The sequence below is a fragment of the Lutjanus erythropterus genome, chromosome 10, assembly GCF_056507025.1.
Source record: "Lutjanus erythropterus isolate fLutEry1 chromosome 10, fLutEry1.hap2, whole genome shotgun sequence".
Lineage (NCBI taxonomy): Eukaryota > Metazoa > Chordata > Actinopteri > Lutjaniformes > Lutjanidae > Lutjanus > Lutjanus erythropterus.
Window position 1 is genome coordinate 14421161 of NC_139326.1, and position 25149 is coordinate 14446309.

At 40.3% G+C, this 25149-nt stretch overlaps 2 protein-coding genes across 3 annotated transcripts in view; one reads left to right on the plus strand and one right to left on the minus strand.

Moving 5' to 3' along the window:
• On the minus strand, positions 1 to 4524 carry LOC146320167 (retinol dehydrogenase 14). 2 transcript variants are annotated; one of them, XM_084728350.1, is made up of 4 exons: positions 4429 to 4524; positions 2633 to 2875; positions 1172 to 1474; positions 1 to 519 (listed from the first exon to the last, which is right to left on the minus strand). In XM_084728350.1, exons 2-4 carry the CDS (start codon positions 2829 to 2831, stop codon positions 260 to 262), a joined length of 762 nt encoding a protein of 253 aa, XP_084584476.1. In that variant the 5' UTR covers positions 2832 to 2875; positions 4429 to 4524; the 3' UTR covers positions 1 to 259. The 2 variants fall into 2 exon arrangements, with proteins under 2 accessions (XP_084584476.1, XP_084584475.1); XM_084728349.1 differs by lacking the exon at positions 4429 to 4524 and adding an exon at positions 3158 to 3601.
• susd2 (sushi domain containing 2) overlaps positions 3754 to 25149 on the plus strand; it is a 25880-nt gene continuing 4484 nt past the window's right edge. The window contains exons 1-13 of the mRNA XM_084728351.1: positions 3754 to 4280; positions 4371 to 4569; positions 5617 to 5765; positions 6695 to 7052; positions 7359 to 7560; positions 8397 to 8482; positions 8583 to 8851; positions 9775 to 9918; positions 10513 to 10665; positions 11345 to 11596; positions 13302 to 13580; positions 13865 to 14041; positions 23184 to 23280. Of these exons, the coding sequence (XP_084584477.1) occupies positions 4211 to 4280; positions 4371 to 4569; positions 5617 to 5765; positions 6695 to 7052; positions 7359 to 7560; positions 8397 to 8482; positions 8583 to 8851; positions 9775 to 9918; positions 10513 to 10665; positions 11345 to 11596; positions 13302 to 13580; positions 13865 to 14041; positions 23184 to 23280 (2435 nt within the window). The 5' untranslated portion in view covers positions 3754 to 4210. The remainder of the gene's footprint in view (positions 4281 to 4370; positions 4570 to 5616; positions 5766 to 6694; positions 7053 to 7358; positions 7561 to 8396; positions 8483 to 8582; positions 8852 to 9774; positions 9919 to 10512; positions 10666 to 11344; positions 11597 to 13301; positions 13581 to 13864; positions 14042 to 23183; positions 23281 to 25149) is intronic.

Sequence of the window (25149 nt, forward strand, 5' to 3'; positions counted from 1 at the left end):
ACACAGTCAAGACTTTTATTTGTGCATAGAACAATGACAGACAAAAAGAAGTTGTTTGGATTAAAAAAAAAAACAAAAAAAAAACACACTTACTCCAAAAATACAGAAGCACACAAAAGAAGAAGAACTCTTTACTTCTGGATTGTACCCAACTCAAAATGTTTATGAAAAACATAAATATGTCCCCCCAAAAAACATAATCATAAATAATTCTTATCAAAAACTAAAAACAAAGAACCAGTTTCTTCAGCTTCCACCATCAGGCCAGTTTTACCAGTCTCTCACTGGCCTCCCACAGTTTTTTTGCCACACCAGCGTCTCTTGCAAAAGGACGCAGAGTAGCTGGTCGGCAGTCGACGAAGTAACCCCCGCTGTGTTTGGCAGCTTCATCTGACACAGCACAGTAGATGACAGTCTGAGCTCCAATCTCACACGGCACAAAAAACATCCACATGATCACCTGCATCAGCATCCGGAACAGGAAGGAGTAGTGGCACGTCCAACCACTTTGGACAAAACCTGGAGCAACATATGCAAGTAGAGATATTAGGTTGAATATATATGTACATCAATAGTGTCAGAGATATACACACTGTGTGTTCGGGGTGGCAAATATGATTAAAATCTTCTAGTTCAAGTATTTTACTTGATTGAAGTATTAAAATGTGATATCTAAATGCAAAAACTTGATTGATTTCAATTAATTTCTACATACAGTATATCCATATCCAGACAGAAAGTCTCTTTTTGGCTAATCCAATGAATTAAAGTTTTAAGATACTATATCACACTGAGGCAAAATACCTGTCAATAAATACAATATTGTCATAAAGGAAACCTGTGCACTAATTTTCAACACTGACCACAACGTTCTAATATAAACTAACTGTTCTAAAGAGATAGTTATGTCAGTGTTAACAGTAGATAAAAGTCTCTGACAGATGAAAAATGTTTGTTCCCCACTTTATACAGCCCAATCATCATTTGTTTTCAAATCTTAATATACATTTGTTATTATGATTGGGGATAAATGTATCTATCTAAATATAATCTAAAAATATAAATATCAATACATTTATTCATTTTATTCATCATTAGACCTCCTTCCTTCTTTGACATTTTATTTTTATGCTGAAATATTGATACTTATGAGAAAAAAAGAAACTTTTACCAGGGTGCACAACATAGGAGGTCACTCCTTTCCCTTCTGTGATGCGAGCCAGTTCCTGACTGAAGTAGATGTTGGCCAGCTTGCTGCGGCAGTAGGTGAAGAAGGGCAGCAAGTTGTAGTTGAGGTCCTGGAAGTCCAGTTTCTGGTATTTGTAGGTGGAGCATGTGAGGGTGACCACCCGGCTGGGGGCACACTCCTTCAGGCGCGGCAGAAGCAGATTGGTTAGGAGGAAGTGACCCAAGTGGTTGACGCCAAAACACATGCTGAAGCCATCGTCCGTCCAGTCGAGGACACTGGGCATACCTGCAGATGCCCCACAGAGGGTAAAGAAAGAGGTCAAAACAATGAGGTGGAGAAAATAGACACATCTGGCTTTTAGCTGATGCTGCTTTTCTCCAGAAAATCATGCAGAACATTGGAACTACAACAATGATTTAGTCTTCCTGGATTAACTAGTTGACCTGATACTGACACTTCAGCACTTCAGATTGCGTTCTCTGTAAAACACTGCCCATTTACAGGTAAACTATCGAACCAAGAACCACTTTTGTTTTTGACCACTGGTTGACTAGTTTCTGTTTTCACTAGAGACTTTTCTATAAGGGACATCTTGTAATATAATCCATTTGTTTTGGTTCAGTGCTGTGGCAACATTAGTGTTATTTCTAAATACAGTTTTGTTTATATTTCAATTGTCACTTCTCTCAACAACTCCCCTTGGGAAAAAAAAAAAAAGAAGGCAACAATAATACAAACTTCCCCAGCCTGACTGGGGCCTCAAACAGTTTGAGAGGCTGAAAATAGCATTTTCTGCCATTTTGCATGAAAAATTACTGTAACAATTAATTGATTATCAAAATTGTTTATTTCTTTTATACTACTTGCCCAGTTAGGCAAGTGATTTGTGAGATTTTCTTGCCAGACATGGCATTTTACTTGCCCCAGGCAAGCAGGCAAACCTACCATTGTTGTCAATCGCTATTTACTGTATATTTACAGCAGCAGGACAGTGTAAAGTATGTTTCATTAACTCGAAACAAACAACAGTGGCTGCTGTAACACAATGCCACCCAGTGCAACAGAGACCCAACTCTGTTGTTGCTAAAGATGACAGAAGTCAAATTATTTATTATTCATATAGCTCACATAAGTATAAGGCAGGTAAAAACAGTCTTGGTAATATTTGCATAATCGTAACATTGGACAAAATTATTAGCATTTTATCCATATTACACAGCCAAAAAACAAAAGTTTGCCTCAGAGGGCCTCACAGTGTACAGTATTAAGCACACTCTAAGCTTATACCCTTGATTCAAACAAGGACCAACTCAACTCATCTTTAATACAATGTCAGCTGGTCAACTCTAACATCTGGCCAATCAAACTTCCAGGTTATCCAATCAAAGCAATACATTTCTTTGATGATGTTTCACAAGACTTAAGTGTGGTTTACACTCTCACCTGCATTATTGATCAGGATGTCAAGCTTCTTCTCCCTCTGAAGGAAGCTCTTACAGAATTCCCTAACAGAGCGCAGGTTGGCCAGATCCAGCTCCATGTGAAGGACGTTAAGGCTGTGACTCTTGAACTTGATCTCCCTCACAGCCTTTTCAGCCTTGTCCAAATCTCTGCAAGCGATGATGACACGAGCACCTCTCATTGCCAAGGCAACAGCTGTCTCCTTGCCAATGCCAGAATTTCCACCTGCAAAGAAAAAAAAAGGATGTAATATAAATCCATGTGTTAGTGCTCATGTGAGGCTTTGACTTAAAGAGCAGTAATACTGTCTGCAATAATCAGACTTTTATTGTGATATCAGGCAACAGGCTGTGATGTTTAGTGTAAATGTCACTAAACTTTCATATGTCATCATGACTGACATATCAATTCACTGATCTTCATATATACAGTAAAGCCACCTAACAAACGAGGTTACAAATGAAAGATAGGCATATTTGGTGCAATAAACAAGACATGTTTATTTACCTGTAATAAGAACTGTTTTACCATCAAGCCTTTTCAGGTCGGTGCAATACCTCCTCTTTTTCATCCATTTCAAAATGAAAAAAGAAAATAAAGCCGCGATGATTGTGTAAAGAACATACATTTTCCTATGCCAGGTGATATGATATGACTTAACAAATGCAGTTACTGATGCTGCTGTTTATGTGAGCCTGGAGCTAATGTCAGCTAGCTTGTTAGCTTGCTAGCTGACTAGGAAAAACGACATTTCCCCCCTGCTATTCCTCCGTTGGGGTTCTGGTCGCGGTTATCGTAGCGGAGATGATCCAGGACGAAATAAACACAACAGAAGACAGCTATTTTATGTAGATTACAGCCACCTCCAATTCATTGTGAATCACTTTGCAGGGAGATGCGAGTGATATGATGTGCTCATGCGCCAAATGCTCACGTACCGCAAGTTCTCGCGAGAGTATAAAACGTTAACTTCAACGTGATGGAATAAACCCGTGAATATAAATCTATATGGAAACCTCAGACCAGCGAAAGATCTCGCGAGATGTATTATTTTAATCCAAACCACGTTCTTTCCCTAACCTTAATTAAATGTTATTTGTCCAAAAACTTATCAAAATCTTAACCACAGTGTTGTCACGCCATAAAACATAAATAGTTTTACAACGTTCACAATCAATAAATAACATGTACAAATCTCGCGAGAGTTTCTCAAATCAAGGGTTCCCTTCTGGACGCGACAGGAAGTAACGCTTAACTTTAAATTTTAACCAAAACGACCTAAAAGCTGAATTATAAACACGGAAGTGCACGTATTTTGAAGGATATTTTGTTTTTTTGTACGCCTGAGGAAAAAAATATTTTTTATGTTTAACCTACCGCCGTACGTTAAACTAACATCTGTTAATTCATAACTCCTTAACTGTAATCGGAAACTCCTCTACTTAGATTTGTTTGGTATTTGAGTGACCTTTGATACACCGACTGCACAACCCAGTGCCACAGTTTCAGTCAAACATGTAGACAGGCGTGCGTTTCCAGGCTGTGTTTTGGTCTCTAAACATGAGAGCACATTTTAGAGAGGCAATTTTTCTCTGTGGATTTTTTCTTATTTGCTCGTCTAACACAGCTGGTAAGTCATTTTTAAATACATTTTAGACACCGAAGCTATTTCAGCTGATTGCATTTTCTATTATAACCAGATAGTTTTTGTTTTTATGAGGTCCAACATGCAGGGGAAAGTGTGGAGACATACTGGAGGAATGCTCCTGCCATACAACCTGTGTGTCCTTGCTGAACTGCTGTGCGGACTACAACCAGTCATGTTTCCAGGTGGTGCCTCATTCCAGCTCCATGCTGGGTGGACGAGCTCTCAGGATCCACAGTTTGGTCCTTCATCCTGGTGGGCGTCTTCTCTGCAGGTTTGAGCACAAACTACAAACTACAAAACAGTATATACAATTCACGTTGTGTTTTTCTAATTGCATATGTTTGCATACTGTAATCCTTAAAATCACAAAAAGTTGCAAACTGCAGTACTTGCAGTTGCATACTAAAAAGACATGACAAAGACATTTAAAACATGTAAAATCTGTTTTTTTTAATTAGTGTGATTAAAAAATTCAAACAAATTCAAAAACAATGCAGTTGTACTAAAAGCAATGAGCAGTGTAATCTTTTGCAGAACATTTGCAAACTTTGCATCACTAAACAAACACTCTGAAGCACAAAACATGTCAGTAGAGACTCTTTCAGTCAGAAAGTGTCATGAGTAAATATTTAAATTGTGCCTGACAAGATATGTTGCAACTTGTCTAAAAAAGTCTCCATAGCTTAATGATTTTCCTATACATAAAGCAAGTGGAAACATGCTGTAGGTTCTCAAACTTATTACACATCTGATTGTTATTTGAGAGGACAAGGCCAGAGGTCCAGAATGATTGGCAACAACATCAATTCACTTAATACCCTTAAATAATGTACATTAAACAAGAAATTAATTAACGTCCCTTGATGGGCCTGCACTACACAGAGGCAGACATGGCTCAGATAATAAGTCCACTGATTTCTGACTCAAACATTCTTACAACTACATTTACATTGTTTGTAGTAATCATGAACTAGAGAAATGTGAGCTGATTTAGGGACTGATAGAAAATACTCTCCTTTGTGTTGGAATAACGTTGCAATGACAACATCAACATCTGGTCTGATCAAAATCTGGTAAGCTGCATTAAAATCACACTGTATCACTGTGCAGCCACACTGTATATTCAAAGTCATTACCAATGTATTGATAAGTAGAAAATTATATATATTGTATTCATAACATGAATTATGGGCCTGGTCTGGATTGACTAGCCATTCAGTCCTGATGTATTCCAGTGTTGCAGCGTTAATGATTCCCCAGTTTTAGTGTTGTTGCTCACCAAAAACAGAAAAAAAACCCAAGTTTGTTTCTGTTGCAGGTTCAAAGGTGAGATTGAACGAGAAGGGTTTATTGATGCTGAAGGCCACGCCCACTGCATCTCTCCTTTATTGTATGAGACGGGCTGGATACCGTTTGCTGTCTCAACAGATGGAATAAATTTTGACAGATCTGGAGAGTACTTGTCAGGTATGTTGCTGAAATGTAAATGAAGTGAAATGTGAAAATGAGGATTTTCCACCTCTGAAGTTGCACTGTACTAATTTACGATTAGGCCAAACAGTCTTTACAAGTGGGCCTTGAAAATCTTGGACAAAAAGAGAATAAGGTACCATCACTGTGATGTTTTAAGCAAATACAAGATTTTAAGTTTTGCAAATTTCATTGATCTTCATTATGTACAAATGCGTAATTGGACTTGCTCCTCAGCCTTTCTATGAAACTACAGAGTTGATCCACCAGAACAGCTTCAAGTTGCATCTTTTTTAAGAGAGCCACCAAATCCTGGTTAATTCAGCCACAAACATGTACTCATGTCTAGTTTTTTTAAATGTAAATGTATGCTTTACTTTTTTGCATACTCAGTCTTTACTTAGTTTTATAATATTCTTATATCATAATATATAAGAATATATAGAATAGAATATATGATGTTATGTTACACTTAGTTTGCCATCTTGTTCCAATCTCTTATTCCATAAAAGTCCCTCGAGGGACAGGTGTTGCCAATAAGCATTTGCTACAAACACTTATTTTCAGCTTGCATACTGTATCTGTCCCTACTTTCAAATAAACCATAAATTAGTAGAATCAATGAGTTATAAATGCTATTCAGGAATACCTTTTGTTTATTTACCATTTCAGTTTTAGCCTTTAAGAAGACATTTTTACCCACATAAGTTCTTGTCATGCAGAATTTTTTTAAAAATTAAATAACACAGACACATTTTGCAATAATGATTTAAGGATTCATAATGCTGCTGATGAGGAATTATATAACTATGCAAGAGTTTTCATAAATAGTTGTCCTTAAGTAAAGTGACCTTCAGCAGAACTCTGGTTACACCCAAACTGGTTTCCTATGTCCCCTTAATATTTTCTGTTTCTCTCTGTGTTAGTTCACCCCAGTAAAGCAGACCCTGCCTTTGAAGTCACCCTGGTGAATGTGACACAGTGGCACTACTACGGCACGCCGAATGTGGCAGGACGACTTAAGATGACGTGGAACAGCTCATTGATTGGGGCAGAGAAGGTCAACATAGAGCTGTGGGGTTACAGAGAGTTCAGCAGGGGCACAGAGGCCGGCACCAACAGTTTACCCTCTCTGCAGGCCGAGCTCAGCTATCTCTACTCTCTCAGCAAGGATGTGTCCAACACCGGTTCCTTCAGCTTCATCCCTGAGCCCTCAGAGCACCACTCTGACTGGGAGCTGGGGAATATCCGCATCACTGCTAGCTCTGAAGCAGAAGGAGCAAGGTATCCATAATGTATATCATGCTTTGTAGAAATATCTCAGTCTTAATTTAAGTACGTAACGTAATGATGCATAATAGAAAGTTTTTTTGCCTATATTTGGCTGATACTGGGAAAAACTAGAGAATGCAGACTCTTTTTTTACATGTAATGGTTAGCAAATAAAAACAATCTGCCTTATGTTGTTAAAAAAGTTTTCATACAGGTCCTTAATTAATTTCAGCCCAAGCTTAAACTTGATTTTATGTTTATATATCAGGAAAAATATCTCTTTCAGAGTAACTCCAGATGATAATTGTTTATATGCAGGGATGCACAGGGGCTCTGGAGTCGTGGTCATGTCTTAGCCTGGCACCTGGAGCAGGTTTTCAGAGATGACTCTGCAGCCTGGGCCGAGAACAAGTGTCTTAAGTGGGACATCCTGGAGAAGACGCTGCCCGACTTCCTGAATGAGCTCACCGACTGTCCTTGCACTCTGGCACAGGCCAGAGCCGACACAGGCAGGTTTCAAGTGAGTGCATCTGGTATTATGATATCATTAATATTATTAATATGCTATAATTTAGGGCTATGCTGAACTCAGAACTTTGTCAGTTGAATTGGATTTGGCTGTTCACTATTAAGATTTGACAATCCATTTCACTCTTTTTTTTTGTATTTCAGTGCCTGTATCGGCCTGTGCGAGCATGTTTTTACATTAAGAATCATGTTTAAATAATTTCCTTCGTCTTCTGTAGTGATGCACAAACTGCACAAATGGACCCTAGCAATTCAAGCAATATAAAGATGGTCAAGGCAAACAAGTGTTTTGATTTACTTAAGACTCAATATTCAATATGACATCAAAAATCGTATATTGTATATACTGTTATAATTTGCATTTAATAATGCATCCCGACAGCTTTTAAAACTCCTCTCCGCAAAGCAGCACTTGTGTAACAAACAAGGATGTTGAAATCTGCAAGAACATCATCCATAGGCATGACATGGCAACTGTTGTGACTAAATCCCAAAATGAATTAAACTCAAGTGATTCACATGGGTGACAGCCACACTTTGTGACTATGATTAGTTAGGCTCAGTTCCAGGAAGGAAACAAAAGCGCTGCAGTCAGTCAGTTTCATAGTACAAATAGTTGGAATTCATCCATGTTCCTCTAATGATAAACTGTCAGGATTCACTTAGGGAACTTGCTCGCGTTAAATCATATGTGATCAGTTTTAAGGTCACTTTACTCTATTGGAGTTCTGTCAAAAGGATTGGCAGTGATCAATAGGTATTGATTCTTAAATGTATTTAGTGTCAAATCATATTAAATCAATGTTTTTATTCACTGTGTCATTTCAGACTGACTATAGTTGTGACATTGAGAGGGGCAGTGTGTGCACTTATCATCCAGGTTGTGTCCACTGCGTCAGAGCGGTTCAGGCCAGGTAGGAGTGGCAAGAGGACAGATCAGGTTTTTAGCTTTTTAAGTGTAAAAACAGAAGCCTGTTTCCCCCTTTTGACATGATTTCCTTCTCATATTTCCAGCCCTACGCATGGATCAGGGCAGCAGTGCTGCTACGACAGCACAGGTGCTCTGGTGCTGACAGGAGACTCGATCGGTGGCAGCACCCCAGGCAGGGCTCACGACTGGGGTTCACCTCCATACAGGGAGCCACCTCGGGTGCCTGGGTACTCCCACTGGCTTTATGACATCATGAGCTTCTACTACTGCTGCCTGTGGTCTGATCACTGCCACGTTTACTTCAACCATCGACCTTCTAGCGGGTGTCGCAACTACTGGCCCCCAAGAGCTGGTGAGTGTGTTCATAAGTGCTTTCAACACATAAGGCTGTTGCAACATGCTGAACAGATATCAAAGGACACACAAAATGGATAAAAAACTAATAATCAAGCACAGTGCCATGGCACAGTGATCATGATGACCCTAAATAACCCAGTCATTCTCTTCTTTGATTGATGACAGATTTCTTGTTCATTAGTAGCTCAGCTATTGGAGTTGCATGATTTGGTAAAAAACAAAAATCATGTCGCAGTTACTTTAACAGATAGTGCAACTATGATATGATTCATGGTCGGTGGAAGTGATCATTTTTGCATCACAATTTTTTTATTGTCAGTGAAAAAAAAATTAGAATAATGATGATGTGACGTTTGTTGGAGTCTGTACCAAACAAGCATGTTTTCTTACATTTGAAGAGCAAGATCTGTAGACAGAAACATCTCTGCAGCGTGAGAGAGCCAAAAACTATTCGTCCAGCAACATCTTACATCCATCTGCAAAATTTGGTTTTCTTATCAGCATTGATGAGCCCAGCACATAGCATTTCTAAATACAGGAAACAAGAAAGGAGAAAGTTGACCGATGTCCCCAAAGGAGTGGGAGTGTGTGTTTTGTGTGTATTTAACTGCCTCTGCATGACTACACACACCCACACACGCTTGTCTGCAAATGGACATTAATAACCAGATCAGTTTGCAGGAGAAGTGAATGAATTACAGACTGCAGCTGGGAGTTAAGATGTGGAAATATATTAGATCATACAATTGACTACCTGCTGTTCAGAGGCTGTAAAATGCAAGCTGCATTCTGATGTAAGAAAACCAACGTTTAAATGACTGAAAGATCAGCGGTGTATCTGTTCGAAATAAATATGTTTGTGCCAAAGTGTGTATTTGATCTAAACGCATCAGTATGTTGTTTCTCTACGCCTCGCAGCTGTTGTCCTTGGCGATCCGCACTTCATAACATTTGATGGCCTCAGCTACACTTTCAATGGCAAAGGAGAGTTCTACCTTGTGTCTTCGCCAGACAAAGAGCTGAGTGTTCAGGCCAGAACAGAGCAGGTGAAACTTAAGAACGGTGAGTTCACGTTTGACGTGAAAGCCCTGTCTGTGTCCCTTCTTTCGTCTTCATGCTACTGTTGTGCGTCTCTCTCACAGCTTAGAGGTTTCTTTGGTTGAATCTTGTTCCAGGATTTCTTCAGAGATTGAGGATTGAAGATTCATTGCCTGCCCCTAAAGTTTGCTCAGGCATATTGACCTTGGTATTTTTTTTGCTGATTTATGTTTGTGTTCTTTTCCTCCTCGCTGAAGGAGCATTTAAGGCTACCTCTTATCTTTTACACAGATCTGAGAACAAGTGACGTCAGGCCCTTGTGTGAGTGAAACATGCTGGCGCTGTAAAATGGCCCATTTCCTTAGCTCCCTCTTGTTTTCTCCCTGTACCTCTGGGGGTCACATGTGGTGAAGACGAACAGATGTTAGCGTCATATTTTAGAATTTCACAACAGCGATGGACCAAGTGCCTTTAGAGGTCCAGATGTCATTAATATTCTCCTTATTAGATCAGTGAAGTCAAACATCAGGATTATTTGATATTGCAGTGATGAAACTGTTGTTGACTTCAGAATATTTTCTACATAGTAACACTGTGATATGCTTATTGATCAAAAAGGTACCTTGGCCAAAGCCACACGGCTGTCGTCTGTGGCTATGAGGGAGAATTCCTCTGATGTCATCGAGGTGCGATTAGTGGAGAGCCACCTTCAGGTGCTAAGGAACCAAACAGTCCTTCCTTTCACTGAGCAAAGATGGATGGATCTACATGGTGAGATGACTTAGACACTTCTGACCAGCAGCACAATAGATATTGTTAACTTTACACTATGAAATATTGTGAGGTGATGCCAGTAACAGCCTCTATTTCTGGAAAAGGTTAAGATAGAGGAGACAAGCGATTCCCCCGCTTCACATCAGCATCCTGCAGTACCCTCTCAGGGTTTATTTCACATTAATGTACATCCCTTACTTGTTGCCCTGCAAATATATTGATTTATTTCCCTCATTCAGTGCACTATTGATCTAGTCAGTTTACAATCCTGTATGTCAACTCTTCATAGACAGCTACTAATACTCACTAACTGAGTGAACCATACGCTGGATAGAGGAAGATCTTGCTGATTTCCGTTCCCTGATAAGGATTTTTCAGCCCAGCATCTGTGTGGTGCACCTTGTCTGGGGTTCAGAGACCCTCTCAGAGAGGCAGAGCTCCTGAATACATAGGTGGAAAGTCCTAACCCATTATCAGTTTAATATTCTCACAAATTGCTGTCTGTCATCTCTGAGCTTTGGGACAACAGCATAACAAATGAATAACAGTGATTCCATTATGTCTATAAAAGTTGTAAGGTTTTTAGATTCTAGTGTATTTCACACGTATATGTTTTAAAGAGTTTTACTATCTTTTATTTTGTATTAAACATACAAACACAATCTCTCTCTTCTAGGAGTATTTGTGTTCGCCCCCAGTCCTCAGAATGTGTCCGTAATCTTCCTCTCTGGTGCTGGCGTGGAGGTTCGTCTGCATGAAGGAACCATGGCAGTGACCGTCCTGCTTCCAAGAGAGTTCACCAACCACACTCAGGGTCTCCTCGGCCTGATGAACTCTGACCCATCTGATGACTTGTTGACCCAGTTAGGGGAAGTCATCCACGTAGCCGATGTCACACCGGAGGAAGTCTTCACCTTTGGAGCAGGCTGTGAGTGTGAAAGACTTTTGAACTTATGTTTGTAGAAAAAGCAAACGATAATCAGATTGATCAGTGCTGAATAATCTGTTCACTTTAAAGCAGCGCAAATACTAAAGGGATTGTTCTCCCAAATTCAGTTATTATCTGTTCACCCTTTTACCGATTGAAGGTTGGGTTTAGTTTTTTAGTCCACAAAAAATCCTGCCAGTCAAGCCGGATCAGGTCAGTCTCCGATTGAAGTGGTTACATGAGCCATTTCTATTCTGATTGGGCTATTATTCTGATTATCTGGCCCTAGGATTTTAGTGGCCCAACATGCAACGTTAAATGTTTTAATTTCAAATGAATTAAACTGAACAATAATTTTACAATCATTTTAACCTGACAAGCTGGTTGGAAAGTAATGAATGTGGTGTGGTGCAGTGCACTGAAAATACAGATGTTTTATAGAGGAGACAAGCATATATAATATGTATTTAGCTGTTTGTCACTGCTAACAGAGACTCTAGTCTGCAGTTCTAGAGCTTCATGATCAAAGAAAGTTTATATCACATCGTCATGTCCTCTGCAAGTCTGCCTCACTCTTAAATAGCCTAGGTTTGCAGCATAGCAGGCTCAAAATCTAACCAACTGGTCATGTGCTCAGCATTTCACCTGATGTTGCCCAACCAGAATCTCAAGAAAAGATACTGGTGTTTAAAAACTGTATTGACAGGAAAGCGGTAGAGGAGAAAACAGCTGGGGCAGTGCCAGCAGAGCATCAAGGCCGCTGTGGCTGCAGAGCGAGCAACACAGAAACTGACACTGACTGTGTGGCCCTTCGTAAAGGTTGTGGCCCTGAACTGCAGAGACTGACTGGAAACAACTACCTTATTTGAGCCATGCTTGGCTAAAAGTTTGACAAATGTTTTAAGAGTGCACAGAAAGAAAACAAGGCACATGTTTAGAGTTAGCGCAGCTTTAATAGATTACAGAGAGATATCGGGGGGGAAACCACATCTCTGGAACACAGTTGGGGCCAAGCCGCATACATGCATGATAATAATGTCTCGGCTGTAATTACAGTACATATTCCTCAAAACCAGTCGGTAGCTTGACCTTTTGACTGAAATCATTCACTTCAGTGCAGCCTAACGCCCAGTTTAAACCTGTGGGAACTAATAGATTTATTGGTCCTGATGGTGACATTTTTGTATGCTTCCAAGTTTGCGCCAAAAGAAAACAGGATAGCATGTTGTGTGCGCCTTGCACTGACCTCTCAGAGTTTATGCTCTTATCTGCAAATTATAGCATGTCTCATAGTCTCTTATTTTTAATTCCGTTTTGGAAAATAGATAGTTTGTTCCAAGCAGTCACATATGCTACTGTGGCAATAATTCCCATAAATGTGGTTAGCCATGTCTAATTGGTTGCTATGACAACTTTATATTGGCCACTTTCTCTATTCGCCCATTTTTTATAAATTATTTTAATGTTTTTGTACATGTGCCTTGCTTATACCATGTTGGTTAACAGATGCTGCACGTGTGTTTGTAAAAAGCAGTAATCCAGTTGAGGATGTTCTCTCATGTGGTTATGGATACCTCTGACATCCCAACTACCACCACTGATATTCACTGTCAGGCTCAGCCTGAAACCTGTAATTTGTTTTTCTAACCAACAATCCAACATGGCTGCATTTTAAACTGGTGTTGTGTTTTGTTTCTACCCACAGGGAACATTTCAAAGGAGTCTTCCCTTTTCACATATGACTCAAAGTACCTTTTGGATAACTACTATTTCCCACCGAGCCACGACCCCACTTTTGTTCCTGCCTTTTCCTTACCTGAGGGACCTGACGACCCTCTGGTGGCAGACGTGTTGGCGATGTGCTTCGGAGAAGGAGCAGATTTCTGTAAATATGATACCCTGACCACTCGAAGCCTCGCAGTGGGAAACGCAACACTCAGGGCCTACCAAAATCATCAGGCCACAGTGGCAGCCTTGAAGCCAGGTAAAGCCGCTTCAGTCTCTGTCCATTTCATTGTTGTCATTTATACTCACAAGCAAAAGCGTGGGGATATAATTTGTGTCTATTTTGTTGTTGTTAATCCCAAAGGACAATTTTATAATACATCGTTATTATTGCTTGTGTTTTTATTGAATAAATAATGCCATGTCGCATCCATAATAATATAATTAGATTGCTTAATAAACTAAAAGCATTAGTTCTGTGTTCAAAAACATTTAATGGTGACTTGTTGATTGATTTTTTTGAACATGTTGTTGTTCCTTTAGTGGTGTCTTGTGGCTGGCTTCCCACCCCCAGGAATGGGAAGAAGAATGGGACACATTACCTAGAGGGGAACACCGTGAGCTTCACCTGCAATGAAGGCTACATTCTCTATGGTTCAACAGAGCGCACTTGTCTGCATGATGGGACCTGGACAGGAGAGCAACCCTACTGCCTAACAGGTAACAGCTGCTGGTATTCAGTAAAATAAACTCAACTGTAATGTTAGTGTGAGAAAATCACCAATATTTTGAACTCATACCTATAAAGTGTACCATAAATATTGCCTGTCCTGTAAAGAATATCTGGACGTGTGGAAAACTCACGGTGGCGGTACACTGGAGACATATTTTTGCCCAGGGACTAGGAACCTTTGGAGCAACTCTGTGTTTCCACTGCAGGGAACAGGGCCTAAATTAAGTTCCTGGGACATTTTATTAACTTCCAAAAAGTCCCTGCACGGAAAGTAGTACTTTCTGAAAGTAGAGGAACATTGAAGGTGGGCTTTTGGGTGCATGCAAAAAATGACATGTAAAAAATAATATTTGTACAACAATATTTAAATTGAGTTAAAGCATTTAAAACCAGTAATTGTTCATCGGCTGTATCTATCACTCTGATCAGTGTGTAGAGTCTTTTCCCTTACGAAACAGTTTGCACTGATTGCTCTAAAAAGGCCCCACTTAAATGAAGTCACTTACTTACGTAATGCTAACTAACTCCTCACATGTTTTATATTCAGTATGATTGACAGCCTCCTCCAATGAAAACTAAGAAGGACTTTCGGAATCTTCTTCTCCTCATCCAGTCTCTTTGAAAGCAGAGATTCAATAGACTCGGCTCTCTGTTGCTCATGCCGACCATTAGCTACAAAGCTATAAACTCCTGATCCTGGATTGTCTTAGCTTTCTGTTTGTAAATTGGAAGCACCTGGGGCCTTCTAATGGTTTCATTCATCACCCAGCTGTGTTCCTTCTAAGTCTTCTGTGTTGTAGTCGTCGGCTGTTGCCATCAGGTGGCAGTAGTTCCCATTTAATTCCAAGTGTCTGGAGTCAGTGACAGTGCAGGTTAATGCCTCCTCGTGTGGCAAGGTGTAGTGTCCTCACACTACACTGAAGCACGCAGGCCAGATTTCACAAAACTCTGAATATAACTGGTAACAGCACAGTTATAATTTATCCATAATGCAATGACAACAAGTTTGGATGAAGTTAGATCTTTAATCACTTAGCTGGGGAAGAATAAAAACAAAGAACTGAAGACTTTTTCAAGGGTTTGGCTTCATCAACATATCGGCTAAATGAAGTGAAAGGAAGCAGAAAAATGATGCGTCTTGACTTGTGATCCACCTCCACTTTCTTCCCTTCCTGGCTTCACCCAGTCCTCCATCCTTTCCTCGTTAGAGCTGCAAACAGAAACTTCCTTCTGATAGTAATCGGGGATGAATAGACTTCATATGTCAGATTTGGAGGCCCATGTAACAACCTGCTGGGTCACAGCTGGACACAATCAACACTGCCTCCTTCATTAGGCAAACATATTACTTTCGTAACTTGGTTATACAGCGCAGAGCTGGTTAGAAATGTTTCTTATTAAGTTTCATTTGTTATACATACCACCATAGGCTGCTAAGCTTGAACAAAAAGACATACCTGCTGATCTTAAGGCTTTACTGGAGCAACTAATCAGACAGAAAGTTTGGTACTGGTAAGTAGCTTTCCTTGACCAAGTGATGCGGATGTCATTTGCCACAAGAACAGTGTCTTCCTGACTTATCTGATCTTTACTACAAGACTCTGTAGTCTAATAATAACATAACCACCAGAGCAAAAAATGTTTAAATTGAAAAATTGAATTGAATCGTGACCTTAGATTGAAACTCTTATTGAATTGTGGATTTGGAGAATCTATAGAGTATCTAGAATTTATGTTAGTACCTAGGTCAGGGTACTAGCAGAATTGACTTAGCATATGTGTGTTTTTTATATTAAATACTAACTTTGGGGCAGTTGGTGGAGCATGTGCCCCATGTGCAGAGGCTGTTGGTCCACTGCAGTGGCCTTGGTTTGATGCTGGTCTGCAGCCCTTTGCCGTGCATCGTCCTTGTCATCCTTCGGTTCTACTACAGTAAAGACAACTTTGGCACAGTGGTCAGTCAATATTTTGCACAAAATCAAAAAGATTATCTTATTATGCTTGTTATGCACCAAAAATATAAGGCAAATTCTTTGTATGTGAAAACCTATTTTACAATAAACCTGATTCTGGATATATCTGGAGATAAATATAGTTTCACTGGCACATTCACATGTATGTATAATTAAACACAGTCATGCAGTGTGAAGTGGAGCTCCAGTTGCACACATACATGTTGTACACACACACACACACAAAGCTGAGCCTTTTTAGCTATGTGACAGTGATCACACTTGCTTCAACACTCTCATTACAGAAATCAGAGCTAACAACTGTCAACATGACCTGAGGTGCTCAATGGCAGGTGTTGCGTGAGCTGTTACCTACGCCATTCAAATGTGACCTCTAGCCATGTAAACAGCACTAAATACAGAGCAAGCAGGAAATGCCCCGACGGATCTCTCCTCCTCCCCTTATATGAATCACTGTGGCATGATAGGCCAAACACCCAGAGAATTGCAGTCATAGTTAAGATGAAAACAGCGTGCCGCTGAGCAACAATGCCACTGCATCCAGTTTGACTTCTTCTCTGAGTCACTTTAATGAGCCGCTGTTGAAACGGCGCCTGTCAGCAGAGGTGACACTGAGTCCTTTCCATCAGAAGTGGATCTCTGTACAAATATCTCCCATCACTAGAAGCCCCACCTACTTCAGATGGATTATAACCTGCTGTCCTACTTGTCAATGTGCTTTTTAACCGCCTGAGACTTTACTCAAGGGTGTGTTGTATTGTGATGATCAATATTAATATCATGGGCTGGAATGACGGAAGTGTTGGAGAGGTGAGGGCGGGGTTTGGATAGAAAGTCCTTGGTGTTTTTGATCTAAGGACAAACCTGGGCCACGGGAGACTTGAGAAGTATAAGGTTGTAGAGTTTACTAGCTTGGCTGCGCCTTGTCACGGTCTTCTGAAAAACAATAGCCCTGGTTGAGTATCAGATGCATACCAATAACAGGATCACCTCACCTTGATTGCATTATAATATTAATAGAGTTCCTAGCACAGAGGAGAAGAAAGTGATTAAAGGAAAGGTGACAGCTGCCAGAGAGGGATAGAGCGATTTTCACAGGAAAAAAGTGACGTGGGTTGCAAGACAAAGCCTCACTCAATTTTCTGCCTGCGGTTCTCTTCTCAGATTCCCCTGAGATAAAGCAGTTGAGCGCCAGGAGAGGAGGAGAAGTGGTTGGTAAATGCATGTTGTGTATAAGAAGGAGTTGTTGAAATGCTGACCAGGAGCTGTTTGAGACTTTTAAACCAGTCACGTTGCTCACACAGTCACACTTCACTGTTGGCCATTTCTGTGGGTGTACGAAGGTCTCTCTTCGTAAAAGGTCCACTGAACAGGTTTTCTCACCTCTCTGTCATGCTTTAATTACCACTTCCTGTCCCATTCCTCATTTCCTATTTTTTCTTGCATTACAAGTTGCCTATCACAGTGATGATACGAAAACAAGTCCCGACTAAGAGCGCAGTTTTTTAGCTTATGTGCCTACCATTGACACATCTGATGAGGACTGTTTCTGTGCTCTGCTAAGGTCTAAATCTGAATGACAAACGTGTTGCTTAGAAGATTTGCAGCCTGTATTTGCCCTCAACACTGCATTTTTGATTGTGTTGCGCTGGGGTCTTTTACGAAATCTGATCTATTGTTTTCCATTTGTGTTATTTTGGCGGCGCGGTGGTGCAGTGGTTAGCACTGTCGCCTGACAGCAAGTAGGTCCAGCGCTCAAACCCGCCGGCTGGCTGGGGAATGGGGCAGTTTGTGGGTGGGATAGAGCCTTTCCGACTGGACTTGCATGTTTTCCCTGTCTCTGTTTGGGTTTTCTCTGGGTTCTCCCACAGTCCAAAGACATGCAGATTAGGTTAATTGGTAACTCTAATTGCCCGTCAGTGTGAATGGTTGTCAGCCTTGTGATGAACTGTTAACCTGTCCAGACATATAAAAACAATATATACATAAAATTAAAATTATGATTAACAGCAGATGGGCTGCAGTTGGATGAAATAGGATGGAGCATCTCCTCCTGTCCTGACTGTGTGTCTGCATTTTACACTCGATCCACAGCACAGGAGGATAACTGCTGTGACATTGCGGTCACATCGAAACATTAATACAGTAGTTAATTATTGAAAGCAGCCTCTCTGATCATTAAAGTAAATTGTTAAAGACAATATGATGCACAATAAAGAAATCACATCAACATCATTTAAGCGATGGTTTAATGACCAGAGGTTTCAGTTTCATTTTCATGTGCACGTAGCACCGCTGTAGAAACTATTGTTTATAGATTAGAAAAACTAAAACCTCTAACTATAAACAGACAAGACAGAGGAAACTCTGTTGGAAGCCAGGATTTATACGGTACTTTACTGCAAACAAGTTTCTCTGTATGAACTGCGACTGTGTGTGTATGGGAGAGACCTTTTGGATGTGTAGAAGAACAAAGGACATTAATTATCATAAGATCCTGAAAATCCTGTCTGATTTAAACAATCAATGAAGGTTCAGATCCGTACATAATTTGGCATAGTGTCTCGCTCTCTCATGCACACATAGTGCCATCCTATTTCAACCACCTGCGGTCATCCGCTATTAACCAGAATGTTAATTTTTATGAACTGTGGATTAATTGCGGTGCCCTAGAAACAGACTTAACCTGCGTTGTGAACCCACCTATGTAGTCTCATCTTAGTTTCATCAACTGCACCACTGTCTTTCGACCAGGTTTTTGGTTGTCAGTGGCACAATAACTTTCTGCTGCCTCAAGATAGCAATGCACCTGACCACATTCTCATTTTAAGACCAACACACTCATGGGTGCACAGAGGGGCGCAGGTCCATTCACTGCCTACACAACATGGGTGCTGGGCGAGAAAATGACAACTCAGTCGGTAACGAAATAGCAATAACAACTGCGCTGCACTGTACGCTACTTTGTGCCAGGTGGAAGATGTTGAAAGCTGAGTCTAATTTCTTTGGACATCTTTGTCTTTCAGACCAGCTGTTGCAGCTGTGTGTAGACTTCATATTCATAAACCTCTCCATGAATTAATGAATGGAGTGAAAAAGCAGGTTAAGAGAGGAGAAATGTTTTAATTGGCTTCTACCTGTCTTTCTGTTTTCTCACTGTTTACATGTAACCGGGTGCTTGTTAAGTTTGAACATGAAACATTTGATGTCTGAAGTTTGCCGTCTGACACATGGTCCAAACTCCAAGAATACTTCCGCCCATCACATTAAGTCAGACAGAGTGAGATACTCATATCAGATGACAACAGTGGCTTGGTACAGAATTATTTTAAGATGATATCAGCTCTGTCAAATAACTCATCTCCATCTTCAGAAATACTTTATGTGATAAGAGTGTAGCTCAGGGGCGTATGGACGTGGTCGGGTTATGCAAACAGTCTTGGATGTCTGATTGGTATCGTCTGTTTACAATTTCTTTGGGAGATAAACAGCAAAAGGGACTGAGTGATGATGCTCTCAGAAATGTTAATTTTACAAGGTTTGAATTTGTTGCAAATTGTAGAAATCACGTGTAACATATAATTATTTATATCTGTTTGCATCCAAGGACACATGATACAGAAGGCTGATCTACACCAACATCTTTCAAATGTGTAGAAAATTACCTGACATCCATCTCATTCTCCTGAACACAATAATCAGGAACACTGTGACTTTACGAAACAGGATTTTGGCTCAGGAATTCATTCGCTCATTATGACACATTCTTCACAAATTTCTTTTTTTTTTTTTTAAGATTATTTTTTGGGCTTTTTGCCTCTATTGTGATAGTGACAGCCCAAGATATGACAGGAAAGGGGGAGAGAGAGAGAGGACGACATGCAGCAAATGGCAGCCGCTGCAGAGGACCAACAGCCTCAATACATGGCGCACACGCTCCACCAACTGTGCCACAGGGACGCCCCCACTACACGAATTTCTAATGATAAAATGATAACGATTAAGTGAAGAGGTGATGACATTTTATGTCCAAAAGGGAAAGATCAACTTCACAGTAACATCATCATGTTCAGCTTTCTATCAGTCCTCTGTACTCCTCCGTGAAAATGTGAAGACAGCATGTTTCTCACTGGAATCACTCATGTCAGTGTAATGATAACTTCCATTTCACCAAAAATTACACTTAATACCTTTTATTAAAGTCTTCACTACATATATTGTGAGTCTGGACTGACATGGATGTAAACTGCAACTTGACTGGTTGGCAGAGGCAGACAACCGCAAGGCGGTAATTTTAGTTCTGTTTTCTTTCACATTCAACTTGTTCAGTCCAACCTAGTGATGGCTGTCATGTGTTAATCCCCTCTCTCTGGAAAAGTAATGGTCCAAACTGAGTGTGATTGCTCCCTAGAGCTTTACTATTTGATCAATGCAGGGGGGGCTCAGCGGAGTAATGAGATAGCTTTGGGGTTTTGCCAGCAAAAGAAAAGAAAAAGGTGGATGTTAACACTGATTGACTGCCAGTCCCCCACATGCTCCCAGTACAATTATACCTCGGGCAGCTTGTTGCGCTGATGCCGAAGGCTTCAGCGTGTAGCAGTTTGACGCCAGTGCTCCTTCATCCAAGGCCTGGCCATGTGTAGCGAAACTGATTGGTTTAGAAACTTCAGGGAATACTTGCACACATGGGTGTGTATCTCTCTGTGATTCTGCGTGCATGTGTGTGTTTGTGTTCGATGTTCCAAGGCTGATGACATTTTATAGGACCAGCACCTGCAGTGCCTACCTGACAAACATCTACCATATTTGACATATGTTTGTGCATTCATGCGTTAGAGGATGACGGCACTTTGATAATTATCTTCCTCGTAAAGTGTATACTTGCCTGCCTTAAAAGAATAACTCCTGGCTCATTGTACTGTATGAATATCTAAACAGATTGGAATATGGTTCACTGATCTTGCCAAGACCCCAAGGAAAGTTTGAGATGTTTTAATTTGATCACAATATTACCTAGGCAAGTGCAAACAACTTGATGGCAACTGCTGGGAAAATCCACTAAACTGAGGCCATATCAGTTGATCCAGCTTTGTGCTCATTATGTGTGATTGAAGCCAATGTATCATTTTTGTTTTGTTTGAACCCCTTGGTAATTCAAAAAACTGACTCATGCATTTACTAATATAATGGCTGAACACAAGGGGCTGTTTTTGAATGGCTATCCATGTAAAATCTATGCAGACCAGAGATGTAGACTAGACTATAAATCCTCCTAAATCCTCCTTTTGTAACTACTTGATTAAGTATAGGCAACATAACTACTTGGTTAGGTTTACATATGTTCACTTCACTGGTGTCACAGCTACAAACCAGCCAAACATAGCCAGCTATATTGTCATCGAGTGCAGATAGCATCTGCCTTTTTTTATTCATACAATGCAAAATAGATTTATAGGCCACAGCTGCACTTTGATATATGTTTTTGACCAATTCAGCTAAATAAATGGGTGGCTTTGGTGCAGCTGCACAAATTATTTTAGTTGACTTGAAAGAACAACTTATAGATCAACATATTTATTTGATTGACGTGAATTCTGTTAATTGCTTCAAGTAATTGCTACCACACCTTCTGTGTCTCCTAAAAATGGTGTTTGCTGGACAAATGCATTACTGCCACTGATTGGCTCGAGCAAAGCAAAACAAAAATAATCCCTCCCTCCAGCAAAAATTGTCCAGAATGAGCACAGCGTTTCATGTGCGTCTCACCATTGTAGTTACAGGACACGCCTCCTAAATGATAACACTTGACACAGTTAGGTTTGGGTGCCAAACTACTTGATTAGGGACAGTCTACTACAGTAGCTGACTGTAGTTGCAGTCTTATTATCAGGCACAAACTGTGATTATTGTCTGTAATGCATATAACATGCACAACCATAGCGGTGGGAGAGGTAGAAGTGATTTCTTTGTAATTGTGCATGTATCATTCCACTTTTCAGACTGCATGCATGTTTTTTCAGCCTTACACTGATGAAATAGAGCGGCTAATATTCCCATAGTGAGAGCAACAAGTTAGTGAACTAGATGTCCAGCCAGGTTTGTCGTATTTCCTGAGTAGTTTATCTTGTAACAGCGTTGTTTGTTTATATTTCCACACGGCTGGTTTATTCCTGAGAGGGAAGTAAATATCCTCATTGTCTTTTTCTTGGCTGCTGGCCATTATCTGCCTGGCACTAACTCTGTTTAAATGTTTAGGAAGAAGGCATGCATGAACAGAAACAGCGACACAGGCGTGCCATGAGAATTATAAAATAATGGATCATTGTTTTCATTTTGCATTCATGATATTGAGTAGTTGATCATTGAAACAATCATTGTGTCATTATACCCCTATAGATTATGTGTGATAATTGATCATTGAAGTAGTGACTGGAAACTGCCTTCCCCTTATGAGTTGAAATTGCTAGAATATAAGGTGCTAAATCAGATCAGTTTACACCAAAAATGTAAGGGATTGCTGTGGACTACAGATGAAGCAGATATTGCAGTATTTAAACAATCACATCTGGTCAAACGATACATTTCGTTTAGTTTAGTTTATTCAACAAAGGATCAAATACAATATTAAAAGCAGTACCAGTGGATATGACATTGTCAGGGATAACACAATAAAGTCAAAGACCGTGATGTTCCAGATATGTGAACCACTGTAACCGGTAGTTCACGGATGTCCGTCAACAGTCACAGAGCTACTGCACACAATGGCTACTATTTTCACAGAAATACCTCAGTTGGTCAGACAAGTTTTTTTGTTCCTCAGTCCTTTATTTACCCAGATAAAACACAGTGAATGTGTGTGGTAAGTTTCAACCACACCTAACTGCATGCTCAAACTGTTCCACTCATCTTTAGCTGGGAGCTTCAAGCTCAGTCCTCTACTGAGCAGCTCCGCTGGATGCCTTGCTCAAAGGAACTGTGACTGTTGATTGATCTTTCCTCTTAAGTTTTCCCTCATGGTTTTACTTCTAACATCAGTGCTTCCCAGGTTGCCTTTTGACTTTGTATTGATCAAGGTATTAAAAGCTGTGAAGGATGGATAGATTGTTTAGAAGGATCAATGGCAGTGATTAATTCTGTCTTGGTATGATTTTCACAGATGATAACGTGGGGTTTGTGCTTGGCGCTCTTGGTTCCTTCTCAGCACTCTTCACAATGGGAGTAATGATCAAACTGCACAACAGGAAACAAGACAGGTGGGTTCACACACGATTCACCTCACAGAAAAATCAATTCCTTTAGTCCACTGGTGCTTTAAACTGCTCCATAGGAAAGGAAATATAAATGAAGTTAAGTTGTCTTTTAAACTTGCTGCTAAAGATGATTCTTTCTTTCTCTTGATTTAAAACAGACTTTTTACATTCATAGGTAGTTTTTGTCACCCAACCGACACTGTAAATGTTATTTCATTAGCTAAAACAATATTTACATTATTGTTTTACTTCCTCCACTGGCCTCCTTTAGGCTATTGAATTCCATGTTTCAAGATATTACCCTACAGACTGCCAGTGTGTTAGAGTTTCAGGTGATATTATTATTTCACATTATTATGGTATTACTATTTCACATTTGCATCTCATTGTAGGATTAGTTAAAGTTAAAATCCTTAAGGATTCAGGCCAGGTTGATGTGGTGACACCTGTGGTTACCATGGTAACACTAAATATGGTTTGATACCACAGGTCCCAGAATCCTTGGGGAAGCAAACACTTCTTAAGCAGTTGTGTTGTTGGAAATGCAACAGAAATGCAATTGGTACATCTGTTTACAGTGCAGCTCTGTTGCCATCATACCATGTATCACCGCCGTCTGATTTGATGCTGCACATGGCAAAAGTAGTTTTTCACACAACAGCAGTGCACATAAGAAGTTGGTTACCTTGTGCCTGCAGCTTTTCGTCTAATGACTCATTGTGGCTGGTCCTTCTTGCCAAAAATGACTGTTGTTTTGTAATTGCATTTTTGATGAACGAAAGCAGTTATCCCATACATTGTGATTCCTGTGACTGCTTCACCCTGTGTTTCGCCAGTTGAATGTAAAGCTGCAGCAGCAGGAAATGCTGTGTTTGCATTAGCAGTACAACCAGGAATACAACTAGTAATAGTGCACAGTAAGCAGTGATGCTGATATCAATGAGATAAAATGACAGACCTTTAGATTGGATTACATATACATGCTTTGTTACTTATGAATTCCTTGTTTGTGCATGTGTGTGTGTGCACACATGCACCTTCTCCTGTAGGGGAAAAAAAACACCCTGCTTTGTTTGCAGTTCATCACAAAAATCTTGGGCGGCACTGAGCCCAGGATGTTGTGACGGTGTTGCTGCAAAATAATGTTGAGGAGGAACTTGTTTTGGTGGAACATTTGCATGTCTGGAGGCGAGCTCTGGCTTTGAAATCACTGCATCACTGCAAAAGTAAAGGCAACAGCTGTTAGCCTGTTTTCGTTCATACTGTTAGTGTCCCAGGTGCCATTGCCATTTTAGCAATGTAGTAGTGCAGTGTAGTGTAGGTTGCAGCTAAGAGGTTGACCAGCATTTACTGCAGTTAATACACTGACTATGGATTAGTGCCTCAAACAACCCTACATCAAATAATCTGAACTACCCGTAAGTTTAGACTAAAACCAATGAAAAGGTCTCCACTGGTCAGAAAAACATTGCCATCGATCAGAAGGCTTCCAGCCAAAGCCCCCCATTGATCTTTTATTCTGTCTTTGAATTTATAGATTATATGTTAGAAAGAAGAAGCAGTTATCTTGTCAAAACTGGTGTATAGCTAGAGGTCTTCCTCTCCTCCCATTTCCTCCCTTTAGTCAAAACTATTTTGTGATGTGCCAACAAAGAAACAGAAACACAAAAGCAATGAGTCCCACCTGCCACCTGTTTGATATCCAGCATGTCCCAGCCTCCAGACTGTTACTCATAAATTTTCTTTCTAATCTGATCAAACCAAATAAACCATATACACCCTGTGGGATCACACTTATGACTGCAGTCCAGAGGAGCGAGAGGCTAACAGCAGCGCTAGCTCCTGGGCGTATACAGGCAAATTAAAGGCTTG